This window comes from Rhinatrema bivittatum, chromosome 1, assembly GCF_901001135.1.
Source record: "Rhinatrema bivittatum chromosome 1, aRhiBiv1.1, whole genome shotgun sequence".
Classification (NCBI taxonomy): Eukaryota; Metazoa; Chordata; class Amphibia; order Gymnophiona; family Rhinatrematidae; genus Rhinatrema; species Rhinatrema bivittatum.
The window spans coordinates 750,751,343-750,774,405 of NC_042615.1; the positions used below are offsets into that span (position 1 = coordinate 750,751,343).

Consider the following 23,063-nt stretch of genomic DNA (forward strand, 5'->3'; position numbering starts at 1 on the left):
TGGTGATGAGCTCCAGGACTGCCTGAAGCCTGATGATTCGATGCAATTAATACTGCTTGGAAGGGTTCCCGAGTTGCCCCTTTTTGCTGCTTCATCTGCTCTCTGATTTCCTTGACAATAGGGTTTGATTTCCTGGTGTGTGCTTTTCAATGCATTACAGCCACCTTGCGAGGTAGCCAAACTGCGTCTAGTAATTCACGTACTTCTGATGCATTGTTCAATTGTTTTCCCTCTATAATGCTCCATGCACTTGAATTGTAAGGAAGGCATATTTAGAGTCTGTATAGATATTTACAGTTTTTCCTTCTGCCAACTGCAGAGCTCTTGTGAGCGCAATTAGTTCAGCTTTTTGCGCTGATGTCCCTGGGGGTAAGGGTTCGGCTTCAACAATGTCATCCTCGGAGACTACAGCATACCCAGCGACCCTGATTCCATTTATAACCTGGCTGCTTCAATCAGTGAATAAAGTCCATGCTCCTTGCCAGGGTTGGTTGCGTAAATCAGGTCGACTGGAATGTACTGTAGCCATAACTTCTTCACAATTATGGGTGACTGGATTGGGAGCTGCCAGTGGCTTTCCAGAGGCTCCGACTATAGAGATGTTCCTTGCAGTGGGCGTGGTTCTAGCAGTTGCCATAACTGATCGCTGCGCTCCAGTGTCCAGCAATCCTGTAAATGTCGTGGTTCCCACTTTGATTTCCACCAAAGGATCAAGGGGAAGATTCTCCTTATCTAGTCATGCTTCATTTTCTTCGCCGGATGTTTCACCCACGGTCATCTGCCATTCAGCTTCCTTTGGTTTGGACGGAGTGCATCCTTCCTGCTTCGTTTGCAGGAACTCCGGACACTCAGACTTTCAGTGTCCTTCTTTTCTACAAAATGTACATTGATTAATTCCTAACGTCATTCTTCCGCCTCCAAACGGTCCTCCTCTACTCAGTCTTCCTCTAGATGGCCCTCTAAAGGGCGATCTGCCTCTTCCTCCATGTCCAGGGTATCCTTGATAGTGCCTGGACAAATTCCCAAAATTAGTCTCTTCCAGAGCTGTGGCTAGCAAACTAACACTTTCTCTTAACTTTCGACCACTTTCCTTTTTGTCCTTCTTTTCTCCGTCCGGTTCTCGGTTTACATAGACCTTATCTGCCATTGCTTTTAGTTGGCTGATAATCATTCCCTCGAATCCTTCTGCTTTCTGTAATTTCCGGCGAATGTCCGGACAGGATTGTCCGACAAAGTTCATCACTAAGATGAGGTGATTCTTGGAATCTTCTGGATCAAATGGACTGTATCGTCGGTAGGCGTCCATCAACCGCTCCAGAAAATCTCCGGGGGACTCATCCTTTTTCTGTATCACATCCTGGATCTTCCCCATGTTTACGACTTTCTTTTTTCCCTTCTTCAATGCTTCAAGAAATGCTTTTTGATAAGCAGCAATACGCTCGCGCCCTACTGAGGTCTGGTAATTCCAGGCTGGATCTACACGTGGGGCGAACTCCCTTACTGCCTCTTCGGGATCACCATCTGCCCCAGTTCCCTGCCGAGCTGACTCTTCTAGATTCAATTGTATTTGTCCAAACGTTAGCTTAACAGCTTCGGGTATCAGTAAGCATGCAGCAGCAATGCTTCGAAGGCAACCAGGCCATCCTTTTGCAACATTGTCCATTCCTTTTGACAGATATGCAACAGGTCGTTCCCATGATCCTAAACTTTGAGTCAATACCCCAATGGCCATGCCTTTTTTCTCGTCGACGAATAGATGGAATGGTTTCATCACATCTGGCAATCCTAAAGCAGGTGGTTCAATTAAGGCTTCTTTTAGTCGACGTAAGCTTGCCAGCTCGTTTCCTTCCCACTGGAAGGGTTGAGATTCTGCCTCTTTACCCCGCAGTTTGTCGTACAGGGGTTGGGCAATAACTGCATAGTTAGCAATCCACAGCCTACAGTATCCTGCAGCTCCAAGGAACGCCTAAATATATAAAAAAAACACTGGTCTTAGTACAGAACTTTCAAACCCCCTGTCCCTGATCCCTCTATGATCTCTCCTAAATCCTCCCTCCAGTCTGGCCCCACCAATCTCCCTCTCTGTCATTCACTCAATCTGTAGGGAGAAGAGTTATGAGTTCAACACAATCTCCCTTTATGTGTAAACCTCCTTTCCTAGCGTGTAGCAGATGGACTCAGGAACAATGGGTATAGTGTACTCCTATAGCAGTTGGGAGACTGAGTCAGATTTCAATCTGACGTCAGCCTATATGTAACCATGCAGGAAGCTTAGCTCTTCAGTATTACTCAGTCTCCTAAGCAGTTAGGGACACTACACACGCTTGCACAGCGTTAGAAAATCCAAACCAAAGAAGAAAGAAAATCTTACCTCTACAAAACGAGCCCCGCTTCTCCTGCGGTGATACCTAAGGGTCCCTCCCCCAGACGAGAATTCCTGAGGTGATTTCCAAGATCCCTCAGAGGTAAGCCTCGGTCCGGTAGCCGGTTCCCAGCGTGGATAGCCCCAGAATGGCTGAGAGGCAGTGGGTGCAATACCGAGCACGGTGGTGAAGGTATTTTCTCTCTCCCCCCGCAGCCGGAGACTGCTCGGCAAGAGACCGGGAAGCGCCGAGACAAGGTAAGGTAGAAAGCTTTCTTCAAGTCTCTGGTTTCTGAGGCTTGGTTAGCCGCATAGATCGTTCTTCCGGCGTCTGTTAAATCGGGTTGAGCAGCCCCATCTGGGCTAGACCCCAATCCGGTGCGAGGGTCCTCACACGTGGAGACCCTCCGGGGGGTTGCCATCTTGCCCTCATGGTCGTCGGTGCCATTTCTTCCCCTTGATCACCGTATTGTCTGCACAACTGAGCCATGCGCACAGCGGCGAGCCGGGCGCACAAAAGACTTGTGCGCACAGCGGTGCGTGCATCTGTGCCGTGCGCACAATGACACTCACAACGGTGCCGGGCGCATGGCGGCATGCACAACGGTGCCGGGTGCACAGATAGGCCTGTGCGCACAGCGGCACATGCATCCCCGCTAGGCGCACAAATAGCAGCTTGCACGCACATCTTCCGGAGCGCACAACTAAGTCTCCCGGCACACGTACCTACCGCGCACAGACGAGTTTTGAGCCGCTCCACACACACAAATCATGGCACCACCGGCCAAGAAAGCCAAGGGACAAACCCTCTGCCCAGCCTGCTACCTGAGAGCTGCGCATCCCGAAGTGGCCTCTGCCCTATGCCTGCAGTGCGAAGAGGCTCTGGGGGAACAGCCAGCAGAGGAATCCGGCTCCACCAATGATAGTACCCTGGACCTCTGTACTTCCGGCTCGGACCTTCCTCAGATGGGCACCTCAGGGAACTCCGCTGGATTCAATATGAACCCAAGGACCTTTTCCTGGGTTGAATTCTTCAAAGGCCTGCAAACCTTTGTCCAGGCGCAATCAGTATCACCTGTGACACAGCCACAGGCTCCACCATAACCACAGCCATAGTCTCCACCCGAACCGCAAGACCCTCCAAACCCCCCTCGGACCCCCCAAGACGTGCCACTACCGGGCAAAAGCCTCCCTTAGGGGACACAGACACCTTGGGGGAAGAGCCTGATTCCCTGGAGGAAGGGGAAATCCCTCCAGGGATGGAACCATACCGAACCATGATGCGATTCTTCTCCAAAGATGAGTTACCAGATCTCGTGTCTCTGAGCCTGAAGATGCTGGCTATTCCTGGCACAAGTACCACGGCGGAGCCAAAGACGAACTCAGTTTTGGTCAGGCTCAGTCAGGCCTCGTGCTATTTTCCAATGCCGCAGGCCGTACAACAACTGATTGACCTGGAATGGAATGCCCCGGAGGCCAGCTTCAAAGGAGGATGGGCCCTAGAAGCCCTATAACCCCTGGAACCCATGGCCAAAGAACTCCTAGGGTTCCCAAAAGTGGACGCCATGGTCTGCCCTGTCTCGAAGCGCACTACCATCCCAGTTGAAGGAGGAGCTGCACTCAAGGATGCCCAAGACAGATGTCAGGAATCCATCCTTAAACCGTCATTTGATGTTGCAGCAATGTCCCTGCAGATCGCTTCCTGCTGTGCCGGGGTGACATGTGCCTGCTTGCTTCTCTTCAGGGACGCAAACACTTCCGCCGAAACATTAGAACCGGCGATATCTTTCTTCACGGATGAGACCTCTGACTTGGTGCGCACTTCAGCCAGGGGTGTCTCATCCATAGTGGCAGCTAGAAGGAAACCATGGCTCCGAAATTGGTCAGCCAACGTGATCTCCAGGACGAAACTCATGAGAATGCCCTTTAAGGGATCCCTCCTGTTTGGAAGCGAACTGGAGAAGTTAGCCAACAAATGAGGCGAATCCCCAGTACCTCGGTTACCGGAGGACAGGAACAAAAGAAACCAGCGCTCCTCTCCCTGAAGAACCAAGGGCAGAGGAGCCCAGCGTTTTAGACCATACAAAAACACATACCAAGCACCTCGCCCTGAGGGCAGGTGTCATTCTTTTCAGAACAGACACAACAAGAGTGGAGCTGGCTCAGGTACAGGTCCTGGCTGCACTCGACAATGAGAATCAACAGACCCATCTACAGGAAGAAGCCATAGGGGGTAGACTAACCCTCTTCTACCAAAGATGGGTCGAGATAACGTCTGACAAGTGGGTCCTAACCATCATTCGAGAGGGATATTATATAGACTTCCACAGCATCCCTCCAGACAAATTTGTGAGATCACCATGCCACTCCCCTTCCAAGAGAACGGCAGTGGAAACCACACTGACAAAACTACTCAGCCTAAAGGCGATAACCTTGTTGCCCAAGCACCAACAAAATACTGGTCACTATTCCATCTATATTATCGTCCCCAAAAAGGAGGGAACGTTCCGGCCCATCCTGGACCTCAAGACCGTCACTCGCTACCTGAGGGTACTGCACTTCCGTATGGAAACTCTACGCTCAGTCATAAGGGCAGCACAACGTGGAGAATTCCTGACTTCACTGGATCTATCAGAAGCCTATCTTCACATCCCGGTCCACCACAACCATCAGCGCTTCCTACGCTTTGCGATACTGGACCATCATTACCAGTTCCGGGCGCTACCCTTCGGACTAGCTATTGCTCCTCGGACGTTCACCAAAATCATGGTGGTAGTGGCGGCAACGTTGAGGAAAGAAGGAATTCTCGTACATCCTTATCTGGATGATTGGCTGATCAGAGCAAAATCTCCAGAGGAAAGTTACCAGGCGACCATCAGAGTCAAGAATCCATTGCAGAATCTCGGGTGGGTCGTCAACTCAACCAAGAGCTGCCTGCAGTCCCCCCAATTACTAGAGTACCTGGGAATTGTAGTACCCAATTACTGTCACTTAGAGGAGACAAACCGCGGAGATACACGCACGATTGACATAGGTACACACTTGACCTTATTCGGACCATCACCTGAATACTGCTCTTTGACTAACAAGCCCCTGAGGCAGCCACCATTGGTGGCGAAACTCGGCCAGAGTCGGGCATGTGTATAAGATTTCTCACGTCTCCTTGATTAAATATTGAAAAGGACTATTTTGTGGCATCCATTTCTTTGGTTTTTTCCTCACGGCTTCACTGGATCGCCTACCCTGCTGTTTTTTGGGCCCATCCCTATGTAGAGGCAGGGAAGCCTCCACCTCTACAAGTCAAGGCACATTCCACAAGGGTCCACAATGGTTCCTGGGCAGAAACCAAGCTGCTGTCACTCGCAGAGATCTGTCGGGTGGCAACGTGGTCCTCCATACACACCTTCTCAAGGTTCTACCACCCTTATGTCCTGGCCCAGGAGGACACATCATTTGCAAGGGCAGTACTAAGTGGGCCACGGGCAGCCTCCCACCTGGTTCAGGAGTAGCTTTTGTACATCCCATTGGTCCTGAGTCCATCTGCTACACGCTAGGAAATGGAGAAATTATGCACCTGATAATTACGTTTTCCTTAGTGTAGACAGATGGATTCAGCAATCCCGCCCACGGCTGCTCCAAAATCCGGAAACCTCGGGTGACAATCCCCAAGAGCAAGACAAGCACGGGTAAGCCAGGTTTTACCTCTAGTTGAAGACACCCATAGTTGCTGGGTGTTGGCGCCTTTCGGTTGAGTGCACTGGCGGTCTCCAATTGGAAATCAGTTCAACCAGTCCAAATTTAATCAAGTTAGCCAAGTTAACCAAGTTATTAAAACACACATATATCCACATTTGCTTTTCGAGGAGAATACTGAAGAGCTAAGCTTCCTGCACGTGTATATGTAGGCTGACGTCAGATTAAAATCTGACTCAGTCTCCCAACTGCTATCAGGAGTACACTATTCCCATTGGTCCTGAGTCCATCTGTCTACACTAAGGAAAACGAAATTATCAGGTAAGTAATTTCTCCATTATTTCACCAGCCATTCTCCTATCTGTTTACTTAGAGAATTACTAAAGTGATTGTCTGAAGAAATCTTAATTATTGCTAAATTACACACGGCTAAGTTTAACACTTCATTGGGAAACATGCAAGCCAATTAGGGAAACAGAAAATGATAAAAACAATAGATACAAAAGAATACTTGACATCTGGTGCTTATCAGATTACAATTAATTAATGCTGGCATCACCTCTTTAGCAGAGACTTATGTTTGAACTGCTAATAAGCTCTAATTTACTAATCCATGGGGTGGGGAATGGAGTTATTTTCTTACTATATGGGACGCAGCAACACATGCTCTTTTGCTGGTCAGGCTGTCTCTCCCTTCACAGGTCTCAGCACAGAGGCAGAGGGGACAGTTGCTATCACCGAAGCAATAGGTGGTTCAGCTCTCTCGTCCCTTATACCTTGCTCTGCTATGTCCTTGGTCTCCACTAGTCACCTCAGCTGAGGATGCCTGGAAGCAAAGCAGGGGGTGGGAAGCAGCAGCACTCGGACAGGTTGGCTTCCTCTTTGGATGGCCATGAGGACGGCTCTGAGTGCTGGCACCTGGATGCTTTTTAAGGGTTCACCTATGCATAATTCAGCAGCTTCATGCATAGTCAGGTGAATGTATAAGGCTTTTAATTAGCAGATTTTCCCGCTCTTTTGCCAGTCCTTTGTCTCCTTCAGGTTCAGCAAGAGGTCACTTTAATAAATGACAGTTGTTCACATTTGACAGGGCACTGATAAATTCTGATCTCTGATTGGGATCAAGAGTGTCCCCAAATGTTTTTCTGGTACAGATTCACACACAGCACAATTTGTGGTATGTTTCTTTTGGCCTCTTTTGATGCCACCTCAGCTAGCAAAGGGTCAATAAATCTGTCCAGGCTAGACCATACATAGAACTGCAAAGTCTCTGCATTTGGCTGCCCATCACAAAATAGGTAATGTCCATTTTTATTGATGTCAGAGAGTCCATTTTGTTTTCTGCTTGTCCTGTTAGCAAGAATTGGGATATTTCCTACAAATCCCCCGACCGTGGGCCCTATCAGTGGCAGCAGCTCTTCTCTTACTGTGGACTGATAACATCACTGTCTCAATTTCTTTGGTGTCTGACATTGCTGATCTTCCCTTCAGCTATGTGGGCCAATCACATTGCTGCCTCCTTTCTTTGGCTCTGCTGTGGCTAATGCTCTTCTTCCTCTTCCCTTCCATCCTGCAGGCCAGTCACACTGCCGCATCCTTCCTTTAGCCAGCATGGCTACTGAAGGTAATCCTCTTCCTCTTTCCTTTAACTGCGAGGACCAATCATGTTGCCATCTTCCTCCTTCAGGCTATATGGGCCAGTCATGCTACCTTCTGCCTATATGGACCCTGCAGTCCTGTAAGTTGCTCACATGCCACCTCCACCTGTTGTCTCAGCCAGTTGATACATGCTTTCTTCTCCCTTCGTCTATGCAAGTCATAACTCTGCTCAGCTGCTGCTGCTGGTGGCATTGAAAGAACCTCATTTTTGTAATTAGGGAACCGAATGCAGCTAGCAAGACAGTAGTTGGCCACCTTTGCATTATATCATATTAACCAACCTACCCTTGTCAACATATTTGTTAATCCTTCAAAAAAAACTAATATATTTGTTAGGCAAGATTTCCCTTTGCTGAATCTATGTTGGCTCTGCCCCGTTAATCTGTCTATCCAGACAATTTTGTTCTTCGGGACAGCTTCTACCATTTTGCCTGGCATAGATGTCAGGCTCTCATTTTAATGTGGCTGGAAGGAGTATATGTTTTCCTCATTCCTTTTGTTACCTAATCATATTATAAGATCATCTCCAGTATACTGCTGCAGCTTAAGTTCATTTTCCAATTCATCCTGCAACACCAGTCCAATCAACAAGAGTGAGTTATGTCTCCCTACTAGCAGAGTGGAGTGCCTCAAGGATCTGTACTAGGACCCGTGCTTTTCAATATATTTATAAATGATCTGGAAAGGAATACAATGAGTGAGGTAATCAAATTTGTAGATGATACAAAATTATTCAGAGTAGTTAAATCACAAGCAGATTGTGATAAATTGCAGGAGGACCTTTGTAAGACTGGAAAATTGGGCATCCAAATGGGAGAAGAAATTTAATGTGGATAAGTGCAAGGTGATGCATATAGGGAAAAATAACCCATGCTATAGTTCCATGGTTAGATTCCATATTAGGAGCTACCACTCAGGAAAGAGATCTAGGCGTCATAGTGGATAATAAATTGAAATCCTTGGCTCAGTGTGCTGCAGCAGTCAAAAAAGCAAACAGAATGTTAGGAATTATTAGGAAAGGAATGGTGAATAAAATGGAAAATGTCATAATGCTTCTGTATCGCTTCTTGATGAGACTGCCACTTAAATATTGGTACAGTTCTGGTTGCCGCATCTAAAAAAAGATATAGTTGCAATGGAGAAGGTACAGAGAAGGGCGACCAAAATGATAAAGGGAATGGAACAGCTCCCCTATGAGGAAAGACTAAAGAGGGTTAGGGCTGTTCAGCCTGGAGAAGAGAAGGCTGAGGGGGGATCTGATAGAGGTCTTTAAAATCATGAGAGGTCTAGAATGGGTAAATGTGAATCAGTTATTTACTCTTTTGGATAATAGAAAGACTAGGGGGCACTCCATGAAGTTAGCTTATAGCACATTTAAAACTAATCAGAGAAAATTCTTTTTCACTCAATGCACAATTAAACTCTGGAATTTGCTGCCAGGGAACGTGGTTAGCGCTGTTAGTGTAGCTGGGTTTAAAAAAGGTTTGAATAAGTTCTTGGAGAAGTCCATTCACTGCTATTAATCAAGTTGACTTAGGGAATGGCCAATGCTATTACAAGCATCAGTAGCATGGGATATACTTAGTTTTTGGGTACTTGCCAGGCACTTGTAGCCTGGATTGGCCACTGTTGGAAACAGGATGCTGGGCTTGTTGGACACTTGGTCTGATCCAGTATGGCAATTTCTTATGTCTTTATATTTAGATGGAGGCAGAGCACACAGCTTTTCTTTGTGGACGTCACTGTCACTACTTTGATGTGGTGCAACCATGAAAAGCCAGTATTCTCTGCCTCCAGCAGATGGTAGTACATTCTGATGGTGCAGGATTTCTCACTGGGCCTGCCTCCCCTTGTGAGTTTGGTATTAATTTGTGATTTCCCAGTGTTAAAAGGGCCAGGCATCTGATTCGCCCATGGTAGCGAGCCCTGTAGCGGAGGGGGCAGGCACCTGATTTGCCCAGGGTAGTACACCCATAGTAGAGGTTACCTTCCCCAGAGAGGATTTTACAGGACCCAGAGAAGTTCTTAGTTTGGCCTAGTATAGAAAAAAAAAAGAAAGCTGAAATGAGAGAGAGGATTTCCTCAAAGAGAGAGGATCTTCAGAGTCTCTGCTGACCCTCACCTCCCACTATCGCTTATCTCTATGGTCCTATTTCAAGAAGACAAAAACACAGGAACAGAGGTAAGTAAGCGAGGAGGAGAAGACCACAGACATATCTGGATGGAAGATATAACTACTCATCTTGATTGGACTGGTATTGGAAAGAAAATTAACAGGTAAAAATGTCTCCATACTATACATGCCAATTTTAATTTTTTTTCTTTCTTTTTTTTTTTTTTTAAATATAGGAGGAAGGAGAGCAGGTTTTCTTCAGACTCGATATTACCTCGCTCTATTATATGGCCACTTGTATCACTACAACTTAAATAATGGTCAGGGACTTTGTGACCATTTAGTGAGAAAGACTCTGAAACTATCTCCGGTGTCTGTAGATACACAGCAAGAAGATTTTCCTGGTATGTTCTTCTCGGGTAATGGTTTTCAGTTTAATAGTAAGAGATGGGCTGTGGTGTTCCATTTTAGGGCAGGTCTCATAATCAAGTTGGACCTTAGAATCAAAAAAGAAAATTATTGAATTGGTATTTATGTGAATTCTTTGAAGCTTATCTACTTCATTGCTATTATAGAATCTGTATCTGATAATCTCAAGGTAGTGATACAGTGTCATAAGGGTATGAAGCTCTAGGAGGGTAGACTCAGGAGCAATCTCCAAAAATATTTCTTCACCAAAATGATACATGGAATGTACTTGGTGGTGAAGACAAAAATGATAACATAATTAAAACAAACAAACAAACAAAAAATGTGGGATAAGCACAGAGAATCCCTAGTGGCAAGGAGGTAAAGGAGAGGCTAGAGTCTGGCATTGCACTGAGAGGGGAGACAGGGCAGACTGGATGTGTCTAGTGATCTAGTGATCCTTGTCTTTTGTCATATTTCATGAGAGTGGTAGGAACAGGTTTGGGAGATTGAGGTATTACAAACAACCCACACTTCACTTCCTTCTAGAGCAGAGACATGGGGAGAGGTGATAAGTACAAAAGAAAGGGCACCTATAGGAAGCATGACCAAATTATACTGCAGTCCAAAAGAACAAATTAGCAAGGCTGCACTCTACCAAGATATGTTCATAACAACGAGTGCAGAAAAAGTGTCACTTAGTCCATAAGTATCTTCCAAAATATTTATTGTAATATCTTCATAACATTTACAGTGAGCGGCAACTCCGTTCTTTATGTTGTGAATAACAGCATCTTAAGTCCCCCGACACAGATATTGTGTGAAATTTACGTCCCTCCCGAAGCAGTTACCGCGAAACGCGGGTCCGTGTCGGGGGACCCGCAAGCTACCAGCAAGCTACAATGTTCCAAAAACCAAGCATGTTATGGGCAGGTTGGTGGTAGCTAGTTACTGTCCAGCAAGACTGGGGGAACTAGGAAGCCAATGTTTGAATAGCAGGTTGCCTGGTTTTGGCAGTTTAGTTAAAACAAAGCTTGAATGCAAGACATGGGAAGAGCTGGGTATATCTGGGCAGACTGCATGGACCAATTGGTCTTTTTCTGCCATCACTAACTATGTTAGCTTTTAGCAAAGTGGTCAGACTTGTTTTGAAATCTGTATAATAATTGATACCCCAAAATATGCAAAAGCATCTTCCCTTATTACTATATAGCTTAACATAGCCTCTGTTCTGCAAAATTGCTGAATATCTGCAGATAATCTTGGTCTGTAGCACCTTCTCTCATTCCATCAAAGAATTGTATTTGGGCTGTCTAGTATTGTTTGAACCTGTCTTGCAGAGATTTACTCCTCTGAATAGGTTTTTTGCATCCCTCCAACTTTTGCAAATTAGAGATCTATATGAGCAAAGCAAACAAATCAAACTGATATAATATGAACATAAGAAAAACAAGATTATGTTGAAGGAATTGTTTTTTAAAGGAATTCTTTATTATCAAAAAGTCAGCTCAGTGTGGTGCATATGTATCTGAAAGTCTGAAAACATTGAGAAGTTGCAGTTGTACCTCTGTTCACAATACACGAAACAGACAAATCAGACCGTGGAAAGAACATGTAATAATGAAACAGAATTTAATTTATTATTCTTCATGGAGAGTCAGTTGGTCATTGACGACTACAAAAGATAATCCCTTATTTATACTTGCAGATTTCATAAAGATATACTAGCAGATTTCATAAAGAAATTCTCAACACTAAGGGCCAGATTCATTAAGCCTTTCTCCCATTTTGTGTTTTTGGGAAAAACCCTTACGGGCGGATTTTAAAAGCCCTTCTCGCGTAAATCCGTCTGGATTTACGCGAGCAGGGCCCTCACACGCCGGCACGCCTATTTTGCATAGGCCGCCGGTGCGCGCAGAGCCCCGGGACGCGTGTAAGTCCCGGGGTTTTTTGAAGGGGGCGTGTCGGGGGCGGGGCCGAGTGACACGGCGTTTCGGGGGCGGGACCGGGGCGTGGCACCAGCCTGGGGGCGTGGTCGAGGCCTCCGGACCAGCCCTCGGGTCGGATGACGGCATGCCAGCAGTCCGCTGGTGCGCGTAGATTTACGTCTGCTTCTAGCAGGCGTAAATCTAGGGACAAAGGTAAGGGGGGGTTTTAGATAGGGCCGGGGGGCTGGGTTAGATAGGGGAAGGGAGGGGAAGGTGAGGGGAGGGTGAAAGAAAGTTCCCTTCGAGGCCGCTCCGATCGGCGCGCGCACAGGCTGCCCAAAATCGGCGCTGCGCACAGGCTGCCCAAAATCGGCAGCCTTGCGTGCGCCGATCCAGGATTTTATAAGATACGCGCAGCTATGCGCGTATCTTATAAAATCCAGCGTACTTTTGTTTGCGCCTGCTGCGCGAACAAAAGTACGCGATCGCGCTCTTTTTTTAAATCTACCCCTCAGTGAATCAGGTACTAAGCTCAGTATGGGAATATGTGTATTTTTCGATTTCATAAAATGAGCCTTTTTCCCTTATTTTCAAATATTGAAGATGAAGGAACATGAGAAGTGCCATGAAGTTTCTGAAGTAATTTAATACAGATGACAAGCATGAAAAATATGGTTTTGACCATTCAATTTTTGAATAGCATATTTGTATATTTTTGCATAAGTGTTTGTTTTTCAGATTCTGAGTATGCTGAATATGAGTGGAGGATTCTTAGAGATGTTCATTCCGAAGCAGCTTTGGCTGTGGTCCAGGCCATGGGACGATTCATGGCTGCCTACTTCACTAATCAATTACTTTATATATTTCCACCACATAATATTGATATTCTGCCTCCACTTTACATTGCACCAGGTATTGTACTTTAACTATATTGTGTATACATTTTATTTATATAGAATAAGAAAAGTTGACACCCCTTCCTGCCTAAAGGAAATAGTTTACATTGCAACTGCAAAAATCAAGATGTTACAACATTTACAATTTTATTAGTACAAAAGAACTTGTTATATCAAAAGATAGAAAAACATTTTTGATGTGCTATTTCCCAAAAGTATAGTACATAGATTACCATATCATATCCATACAACTACTCTCACACATTTATTGCCAAAATAAAAAAATACATCAAGAATACTGATCCTTCATATGTCCTCTGACAATTTCATTTCCAAAAACAGTAAATTGTATAAAAATCAAAATAACAAAGATATTGTAAATGGTTTGCTTAATTCAGGAGCTTAATGGTCAGTTCATGTGCCTGCTGATTGAATCTCATTGTTTGGTAGTTCTTAGTTACCCAACAGTGACAAACAGTACATAGACTCAAAACGTACAGTCCTTAAAGCCCCAGTTGTTATTATACAGAACTTAGACCACCCAACAAAGGCCTTCATTTTGCTGTATGGTGGGCTTCTTCGGGGGATTGTAAAATAACGAGATACGACAAAATGCCCATCACAATTTGCAATCACTATCTTAAAACAATTGTTTCCAATCAGTAGAGGCAGACTGTTCCTCAAGATTAAACGTGCAGAGTAAATCCTCCCTGAAATCATGGGACCATATGCTACCTGGTTTTTGCTCAGCTTCTTAGTGATTGAGGAATCATGGAAAGATAGACATTAGGGTCACCAAGAAGTTACACATAGTCAATCCCCCTTATTCCAGACAGAACTACTGTACCTAAATATTACTAGACATTCATTTTTCTCTATTCATTTTCTAAAAATCTCCAAGTGGCACAGATTCCAACATTTCCTTAAGTTATTTTTTTTAATATTTAACTATACTTATACAAAAAAAGTTCATTATTTCTTGTACTGTCACCAGTGGAGATAGTTTGAATCTCTATCCTGTTGATAATCCCCTTTTTTGTATTTATAAACACTGCTATCAAGATGCCCTCCATTTTCTCTTTTCTAGTATAAATAAACCCAGATCAATCAATCTTATAAGTCACAAGTCCTTGATATCTTTAGTGTAGGAACCCTTTCCACTCCTCCCACTCGATGTCTGCTAGGTGTTCCTATGCATTGACACTGGCAATGAAGTACATTAATGCTGAGCACCAGGCAAAGGCTTTAAAGCATTGTCATCGATACCTGTCAATATATGATGCTGAGAGCGAAGCTTGCGACAACCATGTGTTTTCCCAAGTAGCTTTATAGGGAGAAGTACATACCTCCAGGGAAAATACCAGGCTGTGACAGTCTCTAGGGTTCATACAAAAGCCATTGTTACTTCTGCTCAAGTGATGCTGGAAAACCTGTTGTGTCCTACTGATACCCATCCTGTTTTGGTGTCAGCAACTTTTGAGAAGCTTGATAGAAGAATTTGTGAAACTCTTTCTCACCATATGACTTGCACTGAGGCACCAACCTTTAGTGCAGTGCCAATGAATATTGCGCTATCAAAGGCAAGCCCAATGGAATCAAACCAATCAGGGTCTGAAGGCAAGCATCTTTATCACAGAAGAGCTCAGAGACTTCTTGCGTTCGTAGTTTTCCCATAGTTTGTTTGTTTATTTATTTATTTAAACTCTCTTCTATACCGTCATTAAGCCAGTAGCCATCACAATGGCTTACAATGAGGCACATAAATTAATGTTGCTTAAATGTGTTTTATTTTAACAACTAACAGGTGCCTGTAAGATATGGTACATAGTTTCATAATAGATATTAATTGGTAAGTGAGGTAGTTTATGCTTCAAACTCATCGCTTTCTACGTATCCCTGGATTCTATTCCCCATTCTCTTTGTGATATGCTTGTTCAAATAGCCATGTTAGGCTTTTTCTGAATAGTTTAATGTCTCTTTGCAATCTGATTTCTGAGGGCATGGTGTTCCATAATATAGGTCCTACTAAGGATAGGGCTCTGTCCCTTACTTGGGTTAGTCTTGCTGTTTTGACTGAGGGAGTAGTTAGTAGTGCTTTGTTTGCTGATCTCAGGTTCCTGTTGGGGACGTGTACTCTGAGTGCTGTGTTCAGCCAATCTGTTTTTTCGTCATAAATTAATTTATGTATGGTACATAGCGTTTTGTATTGTATTCTCTGCTCAATGGGTAACCACTGTAATTCGATTAGGGTGTTGGTGATATGGTCTTTTACATTTTCCAGTCAGAATTCTAGCTTCTGTGTTTTGCAGTATCTGGAGTGGTCTAATTGTTGTATATGGTAAACCCAGTAGCAGGGCATTACAATAGTCAGTGCTCGCAAAAATTAAGGCTTGTAACACTGATCGGAAGTTGGTTGGCGTTAACATTGGTTTGTCTTCTAAGAGTCATAACTTTGTTGTATCCTTCCCTTATTTTAAAAGATATATGTTGTTTCATATTTAGTTCTGTATCGATTATTACTCCTAGGTTTCGTACTTTCTCAGTTAGTTCTATCTTTTGGCTGTTTTTGAGTGTGATTGGATTTTGAATGATTTCTACGTTTTTTCTTTCTAGATGTAAGAATTCTGTTTTCTCTATGTTTATAATTAACTCTATTTGGTTTAGAAGCTGTTTTTATAATATCTAGGTACATGTTGGCTAGGTCCAATGTTTTTTCGATTGTGTTGTCAATGGAAAGTATTAGTTGAATATCATCGGCGTATATGTAATGTGATATGCCTAGTCCAGCTAGCAGGTGGCATAGTGGCAGCATGTATATGTTGAATAGTGTGGCGGATAGGGCGGAACCTTGTGGAACTCCTGTTTGAAGGTCTATTTTGTCTGACATTACATCTTTGATCTGTACTTGGAAGTACCTGTTATTTAGGTATGATAGTTGGCCTATCTGGGTTGAGAGAGCTTACTTACAGGGGTTTTACATCCAGAGGCCATAATGGCTCCAGGAGAAGTGGTTGTGCATCAGTTGACTGGCACTGCTGGCGGTTCTAAATGTGCTAATGGCTTTCAGTTATTAGGTGGCAAACAAAATGGTCCTTGTGCAAATAGATAACCACTTGATCATGTTCTACTTAAACATGAAGAAACAGGCTCCCTACTCTTGAGTTGGAACACTGTCAAAGTGTGGAACTCCTCCATCTCTCATGGGTCAACCTGAGCGCCAGTAACTGGCAAGAAAAGAGAACATTTGGGCAGACACTTGGTTGTCATCTGGACCGTCACAAGTGATCCTTGGTTCATGATGAGGCAAACAAAATCTTTCTCAATTTGGGCACAGCCCAAAATAAAGTGAATTTTCTGCTCCAGGAGGCAATCAGAAGATAGGCTATCAGCAGATAGCCGCCTCCTAATGTGCAACCTGAATCTCCATAGTAAATGCCATTTTTATTGCCATTTTTCATTGATATTTATTGTTGTTTATTTATATATTTTTTTTCTGTTTCTTGGATTAACTATGTTCATTGTAAACCGCTAACTTGAAGCGATAGTTACTGTTCATTGTAAACCGGGGTGATATGTATATTATACAGGAACCTCCGGTATATAAATCCTTAAATAAATAAATAAATAAATAAATAAATAGTAAATGTGTGATGGCTGAACTCCACAAACCCTATCCCCTAATCCCTTTCCCATTCCCCCAGGGTCTGAACATTGCCAGTGTAGCATTACAGGCCTTTTTTAGTCCAATGAGCAGAAGCTGGATCCAGGAATTGAACTGCAGCACTGCTACTAGGCTACTTGATCAGCCCCACCATTCAGTTGTAGATTGTAACTATCGTATGTCTATAGATAAATATTTGCAGGATTAGGCTGAATCACAATGACAGTAACAAAATGAATTCCATATTAAAGTGAACTAATCAACCTCAGCTATTCGGATAGTTCAGTGTTTTTATTTATGCTATGCTAGCAATAAAATATGCTGTTAATAACATATTGTGCTTATTTTTGTGTCTTGTTGACAGATGAGTTACCTCGAGTAGTTCCTCTACAGCACTCTATGGTTGCCAGGATTATCAGAGATCAGAATCTGTCCTGTGCCTGGACTGTGGAATATGCCCTTGATCTGCTGCTTATTGGTGGATTGTTTCCAGAAGCGGTGTTGCTGGCACATAAGCTTGGAGACTGGAAAATGTCTGTTTCAATGGGCATAGCTTTTAATCTTTACTGCCAAAATAATGATGGTTTATCAAGGTGAGTTATATTCTTATTGGTTTCACTGGGGAATTGAGAATCGGCATAGCAAAGACTTTTTTCTTCTCTGTACTTGCCAAGTTTACTGTGTGGTAATACTGTCACACATAGCATGTAGAAAAGGATCTGGGACCTGAAATATATTCATCTATTAGATTAGAAAAAAATGGATCAAACCAAGACAGAAGATTTGTGACTTATTATGGAAGTCATTAACACCTTTTCTCACTCCTAATGAGATGCTATCTTAATACTCTTTTCAAAATATTTCTAGAAACTAAGCTTCTGCCAGTTGATAATTGATATTAAGCTATTCTCTACTTGCCATCTCTTGGAAGACCTCGACTGTGGGCAGTCCCACACCATAGCATTATCTTTCTATTCATTTTTTCTTACATCCACCTTGCAGTTGTATCTGAAGAAGGGTCATATATAGTTTTGAAAGCTCATGTTCTATAACATCTTATTTGTCCAATAAGAAATTTCAGTCTGTAAAGATTCCAGACATCAGTATGTCAGATTTATGGTTGTGAAAAATTCAGGGTGCAGTTATACTTAAACTTAATCCTGTCTCATGATTATGATAGTTTAAAAAGCTTTTTATAGAATATTACAGTATTATTCTTCAACAATGAGCCATAGTAGATGACACCAGATAAGGACCATCTAGTTTACCCAGTTTCTTTCCAGGTGTAGTGCCATAGACACCAATTAATATTTATTTTTATTTTAATTTACTTAGATTTTTATATTCCGCTTTTTGCACTTTTTAAGGACTTCAAAATAGATTACATTCCGGTACTGTAGGTATTTCCCTATCCCCAGAGGGCTTACAGTCTAAGGGGGTCATTTATCAAAGTGCTATATGGCGTTTTCGCATGTGAAAAACGCCTTTAACGCATGCGAAAACACCATAACGCATAGTGTGATGCAAATTAGAAAAAGGGGAGGAGTTTAGGGCGGGATTTGTGGCCAAGTGGGCTGGCTTCGTAATTTGCGAAGCCATATCGCACAGCTTTAACGCGGATTTTAACTACACCTTTTTCATTTGCGTTAAACCGTGTGATATGCCTTTATTGCACTTTGCGATGTTTTCGCAAATACCATTTTTAGTATTTTAAGCTGCTGGAGAGCCAGCCTAGCTATCAGGGCCCTCATACTAGGTAGGTATTTATACCTCTATATGAGGCCCATCTAGTTACTCGAGGTGAGGTTTAGGTATTAGTGAAGGGGTTAGGGGCCACTTTGACATTCAGAGTGCGACGTATGAACAGAACAGTGCACTCTGGTAGTTCCTCCTTTCTCTTATTTTTCCACCTTAGTCAGAACCAGTGTTGGGATCCTGGCACCATGGCCTTCATTTGCAACTACCTGGAGATTTTGTTTCCCCCTATTTTAATAGAGCCTCCTTCCCACTGTTCCTTGTCTGTCATAGTAGCAGTAGCTCTGAGACTGGAAGCCACGTACCAAGGCTTTTTCCGGAACTCTATATTACAGGCTCTAAATTTGACCACCAAGTATTACCTTTATTGATAACCATGACTCTCTTCCTGCAGGGATTATGAATGCTACCTAGCCTGACCAATCCAGAGTGCAGAAGACCTAAACCGATGATCTGCCACTGGGCCGGTCTATTTTGACCTTATTTTCCTCTGTGTTGTGAATGTTTTTCTCTGTCCTAACATATAATTTAGCCATAATAGTGAGACACATTCCTCTGTTGCTTTTACTTTCTGTCTGGAATAACCACCTTTCATTTTTCCTTGTTAGTTCTCTCTTGCTCTTTAAGTCTGGGTAAACAAATAAGCGTGGGGGTAGCTTGCTTATTACGGCGGTTACTACCCTAAACCAGTTAAGCCTGATACATCCCTTTGAATGCATATACAGCATGCTCTCCACTTTAACGGTAGGGGAAAATGTGGAAAACAGGATTTACATTTAGACAACACCCAAAAAGGCATTGATCTATGCAGTCTGGGTAAGCAAGCATCGGGATAACTTGCTTGATGCGGCGGTTACTACCTTTAACCATTAAGCCTTATGCTCACCTTTGATGCAACTCCAACATTCCTCTCTGCATCAATGACAGGGGATGGCAGGAAATTTGAATCAAACAGTTAACAAGGGCCCTGAACTTGGTGGTTGATGAAACAGATAAGTATGGGAAAATAAGTGTGGAAGCTTACTGGGCAGACTGGATGGGCCGATTGGACTTTTTCTGCCGTCATTTCTATGTTTTCTAAGTTAAGTCTAGTTTCAAGATGCTCCTTTTTTTGTCAGTAAGTGCTAATTCTTAACATGATCTTCTAAAACAAATAATTATTTAATATGTTTGTTATGCATACTATAGTAGTAGAAAAGCCCATCTTTAAATAATGGGATGCGTAGAAGGTGGGGGCATGAACTAAGTCATCCCTTTGTTTGCTTTCCCCTCTCCTACTATTGCTTCCCCACAGAAGGCACCTTATTTGACTCCCAACCCATAATATATCTCCACCTGGGGTTTCATGGGTGGTGGAACTGCATTGGTGTCTGGTGTCTGTGAGTGCATTGCAGTGGGAAGTTAATGTGTATGTGTGTGTACATGTAGCTAGGGGGAGGGGTGAATCTATGGCTAGGGAATGTGTATGGGTGTGTCATTCTTCCTGGCATATGGGGTAGGTTTGAGCATGGCTAAAGAGGGATTGTATGTGTAGGGAGAAAAGCTATGAGTTCCAACCCCACCACCCTTTATATGTAAACCTCCTTATTTCACCAGTGACTCTTCTGTCCATTTGCTTAGGAATTACCAAAGTGTTTCTCTGAAAAAATCCTATTTATTGCTAAGTTACACAGGGCTAAGTTTAATACATCATCAGGAAAGACACAGACAATTAGGCAAACAGAAAATAAGAAAAACAATAGTTACAAAAATGTGCCTTGCACCAGGTGCTTATCAGATTACAATTAATGCTGGTATCACCTTTCTTTAGCAGAGACTTACAATTAACTGCTGATAACCTAACCCATGAGGTGGGGAGTAGAACTACAGTTTTTTACACTATGGGACTTGCAGCAACACATGCTGTCTTGCTGGTCAGGCTATCTCTCCCTTTACAGGTCTTTAGCACTGAGGCAGAGAGAAAAGTCACAGTTACCATAGCAACAGACTGTTCAGCTCTCTTATCCCTTATCCCTTGCTCTGCTGTGCTCTTGGTCTCAAATAATCACCTCAGCCCAGGATGCCTGAAGGCAAAGCAGGCAGTGAAAGCAGCGGCACTCAGATGGGTCGCCTCCTTCTTTGGATGGCCACAATGACAACGACCCAGAGTGCTGGCACCCTGCTGCTTTTTAAGGGCTTTCTTATGCATATTTCAGCACCTTCATGTATAGTTAGATGAATGCATAATAAGCTTTTAATTAGAAAATTTTCTGCTCTTTTGCCAAGCCTTTGTCTCCTCCTTTGTTCATTAAGCGGTCAGTTCTACATATACATAGTAACATAGTAATGATGGCTGAAAAAGACCAAATGGTCCATCCAGTCTGCCCAGCAAGCTTCCCATGGTAGTAAATGCCGCTCCGTGCAGGTTACCCCCAGGCCCACTACCCACATGCTTCTTTTCATTCATTCTGATGAATGACAATTGCCCAGGTTTGACAGTGCACTGTGAAGTCTGACTCTCAGCTTGGTCTTAGAGCTACAAAAAGAGGCCTCATTATTATTGCAATACAGATTCACATACCGTAGTAACCTGTCCTCTTGTGCTTTTGGCCTCTTTTGGGTGCCACTAAGGCTAGAAGGGGCCAATAAATCCATCATGCTTAGTCATGTACACAGCACTGCAATCTCTGCATTTGGCTGCTCATAGAACAGGCAATGTCCATTTTTACTGATATCAGAGAGTCCATTTTGGCTGCTTGTCCTGTTAGCAAGAATTAGGATATTTCCTACAGCTAGAGAAGGGTGTGTGTCTATGTGTGTGTGTGTGTGTGTGTGTGTGTGTGTGTGTGTAGGGGAGGGCTGCATGGCTTGGGGGGTGCTGTGTGTGTGTGTGGCTGGGGCGTTGTTTGTAAGTGTACATGACTTGGAGGTGGTGTATGTGTGAGAGATTGAGCATGGGGAATAGGATGAGTGAGGAACCCAATCTGTTCCCGTTCCACTCTCCCATGTTAGCTTCCTTCCTTCCTAATCTTCTTCCTCCTCTCCCTATACCCCAGTGTTGCTTCTGTCATATTCAGTACCTGTTTGTGTCCCAGATGCTCCTCCTGCATCTCATCTGGCAGGACCTGGGGTCTCTGGTAGCTACCCTGCCAGTTTTCATGCTGCAGCTTCCTCAACTGATGGGACTTGGTTGTCCACCAACTGTGTTGCATAGTGCTAGAAGTGGTGCATCTTCTTTAACTGGAGGGGTCTTGGCTTGCCTCCATTAATGCTGCTCAGTCTTTGGTTTGATGGCACATGTACACAGGACATTGGTGAATCAGACAAGACCTGCATAAACCAGCTACCTTTTTATTCATAGTGGGATGTGACTGTTAAACAGTTTGGGAAAGGGTACCACACTATATAAAATTGTTTGGTAAATATATTGTTTGTAATTTCAGTTTGAAAACAGAGTTGCACTTGCCATTAAAGCTGACACCAGTGCAAACGTTTCAAGAGAAACTACAGTCTCTCCTGGGTCGCCCAGACAATACTGAAACATTTCATGAAGAAGACCCTAAGTACAAACAGTTTTCAGGTAAAAAAAAAAAAGAGCTTTATCTTCTTTATACATTTCTCTTAACCAATGATTTTCAGTTTGTTTAAAAATCATATATTTATCGCCTAACAAAAAATATCTTCCTAAGCAATTTACAACAAATTACAAAAGATAAAATAAAAATCTACAAATACATAATAAAATAATCAGACCTTCTTGGATAATTTTCTTCATCTCTGAAAGGCACTTTCTATCTACTGGTCAGTTTAATTCATCAGGCATTTTTAGGGCTTTCCTAAACTTTAAAAGATCTACTTTTTCTCTCAGGCTCAGCGGTAAGTGGAGTGGGTTCTGTGTAACCTAAGGGTTCTCAGTGCTTTCATTTGAGGTTCTACGATACTGTCAGCTCTATTTCCAGGAAAGCTGCTTCCTTCTAGAGCTAAACTGGAAACCCCAAAAGAAATAGCTTGAAAATTTGAAATAATCACAAAATATTAGATTCAGCTATGTGAAAAGGAGCTCGAATAGTATGTTGTAGGTATCTTACGACCGTCATAAATTGCTTCGAGAAGCTTTTTGGCTTATGTGTGAAGCCCGTGAAGCTCTGGGCTTGACTAATCATAGGTCGCAAGAAAACCTGATATTCTCCATTCGGAGCTATAGCACAAGATAAGGCACAGTATGTGGAACAACTAATACGTGCACTTAACTTGAATCCATTATTAGCATATGCAGTCCTGAAGTCTATCCTCTGACACGGCAGGGTTTCGGAGTGTGTTACTCCTCCTTCAGGGAGCTTCAGGAGCCAAAGTACTGTTAATGCGTCTGTGTGGAAAATCAAAGCCCTTGTTAGATGCCCTCCGGCTAATAAAAATAAATGGCTTATGACACGGAATCATTAAACTTACAGGATGACGCTATTGTGGTCAGTTCATGGCTGGTAGTAGCGAAAAAGAAGCGCTATGAAAATCAAATTTTTAACAAATTCAACATCATGAAGTATCTCCTTTAAGACAATGAATTGACTGACAATGTGTGAACTTGCGTGCGCGAAACAAGTGCTGCCTG

At 43.3% G+C, this 23,063-nt stretch overlaps 1 protein-coding gene across 5 annotated transcripts in view; it reads left to right on the plus strand.

The window, feature by feature from the left end:
• CPLANE1 (ciliogenesis and planar polarity effector 1) overlaps window positions 1-23,063 on the plus strand; it is a 453,269-nt gene that overhangs the window by 124,951 nt on the left and 305,255 nt on the right. For all 5 annotated transcript variants that reach the window (XM_029578626.1, XM_029578651.1, XM_029578642.1 and 2 more), the window contains exons 14-17: window positions 10,064-10,231; window positions 12,902-13,075; window positions 17,085-17,313; window positions 21,898-22,034. In XM_029578626.1, the coding sequence (XP_029434486.1) occupies window positions 10,064-10,231; window positions 12,902-13,075; window positions 17,085-17,313; window positions 21,898-22,034 (708 nt within the window). The remainder of the gene's footprint in view (window positions 1-10,063; window positions 10,232-12,901; window positions 13,076-17,084; window positions 17,314-21,897; window positions 22,035-23,063) is intronic.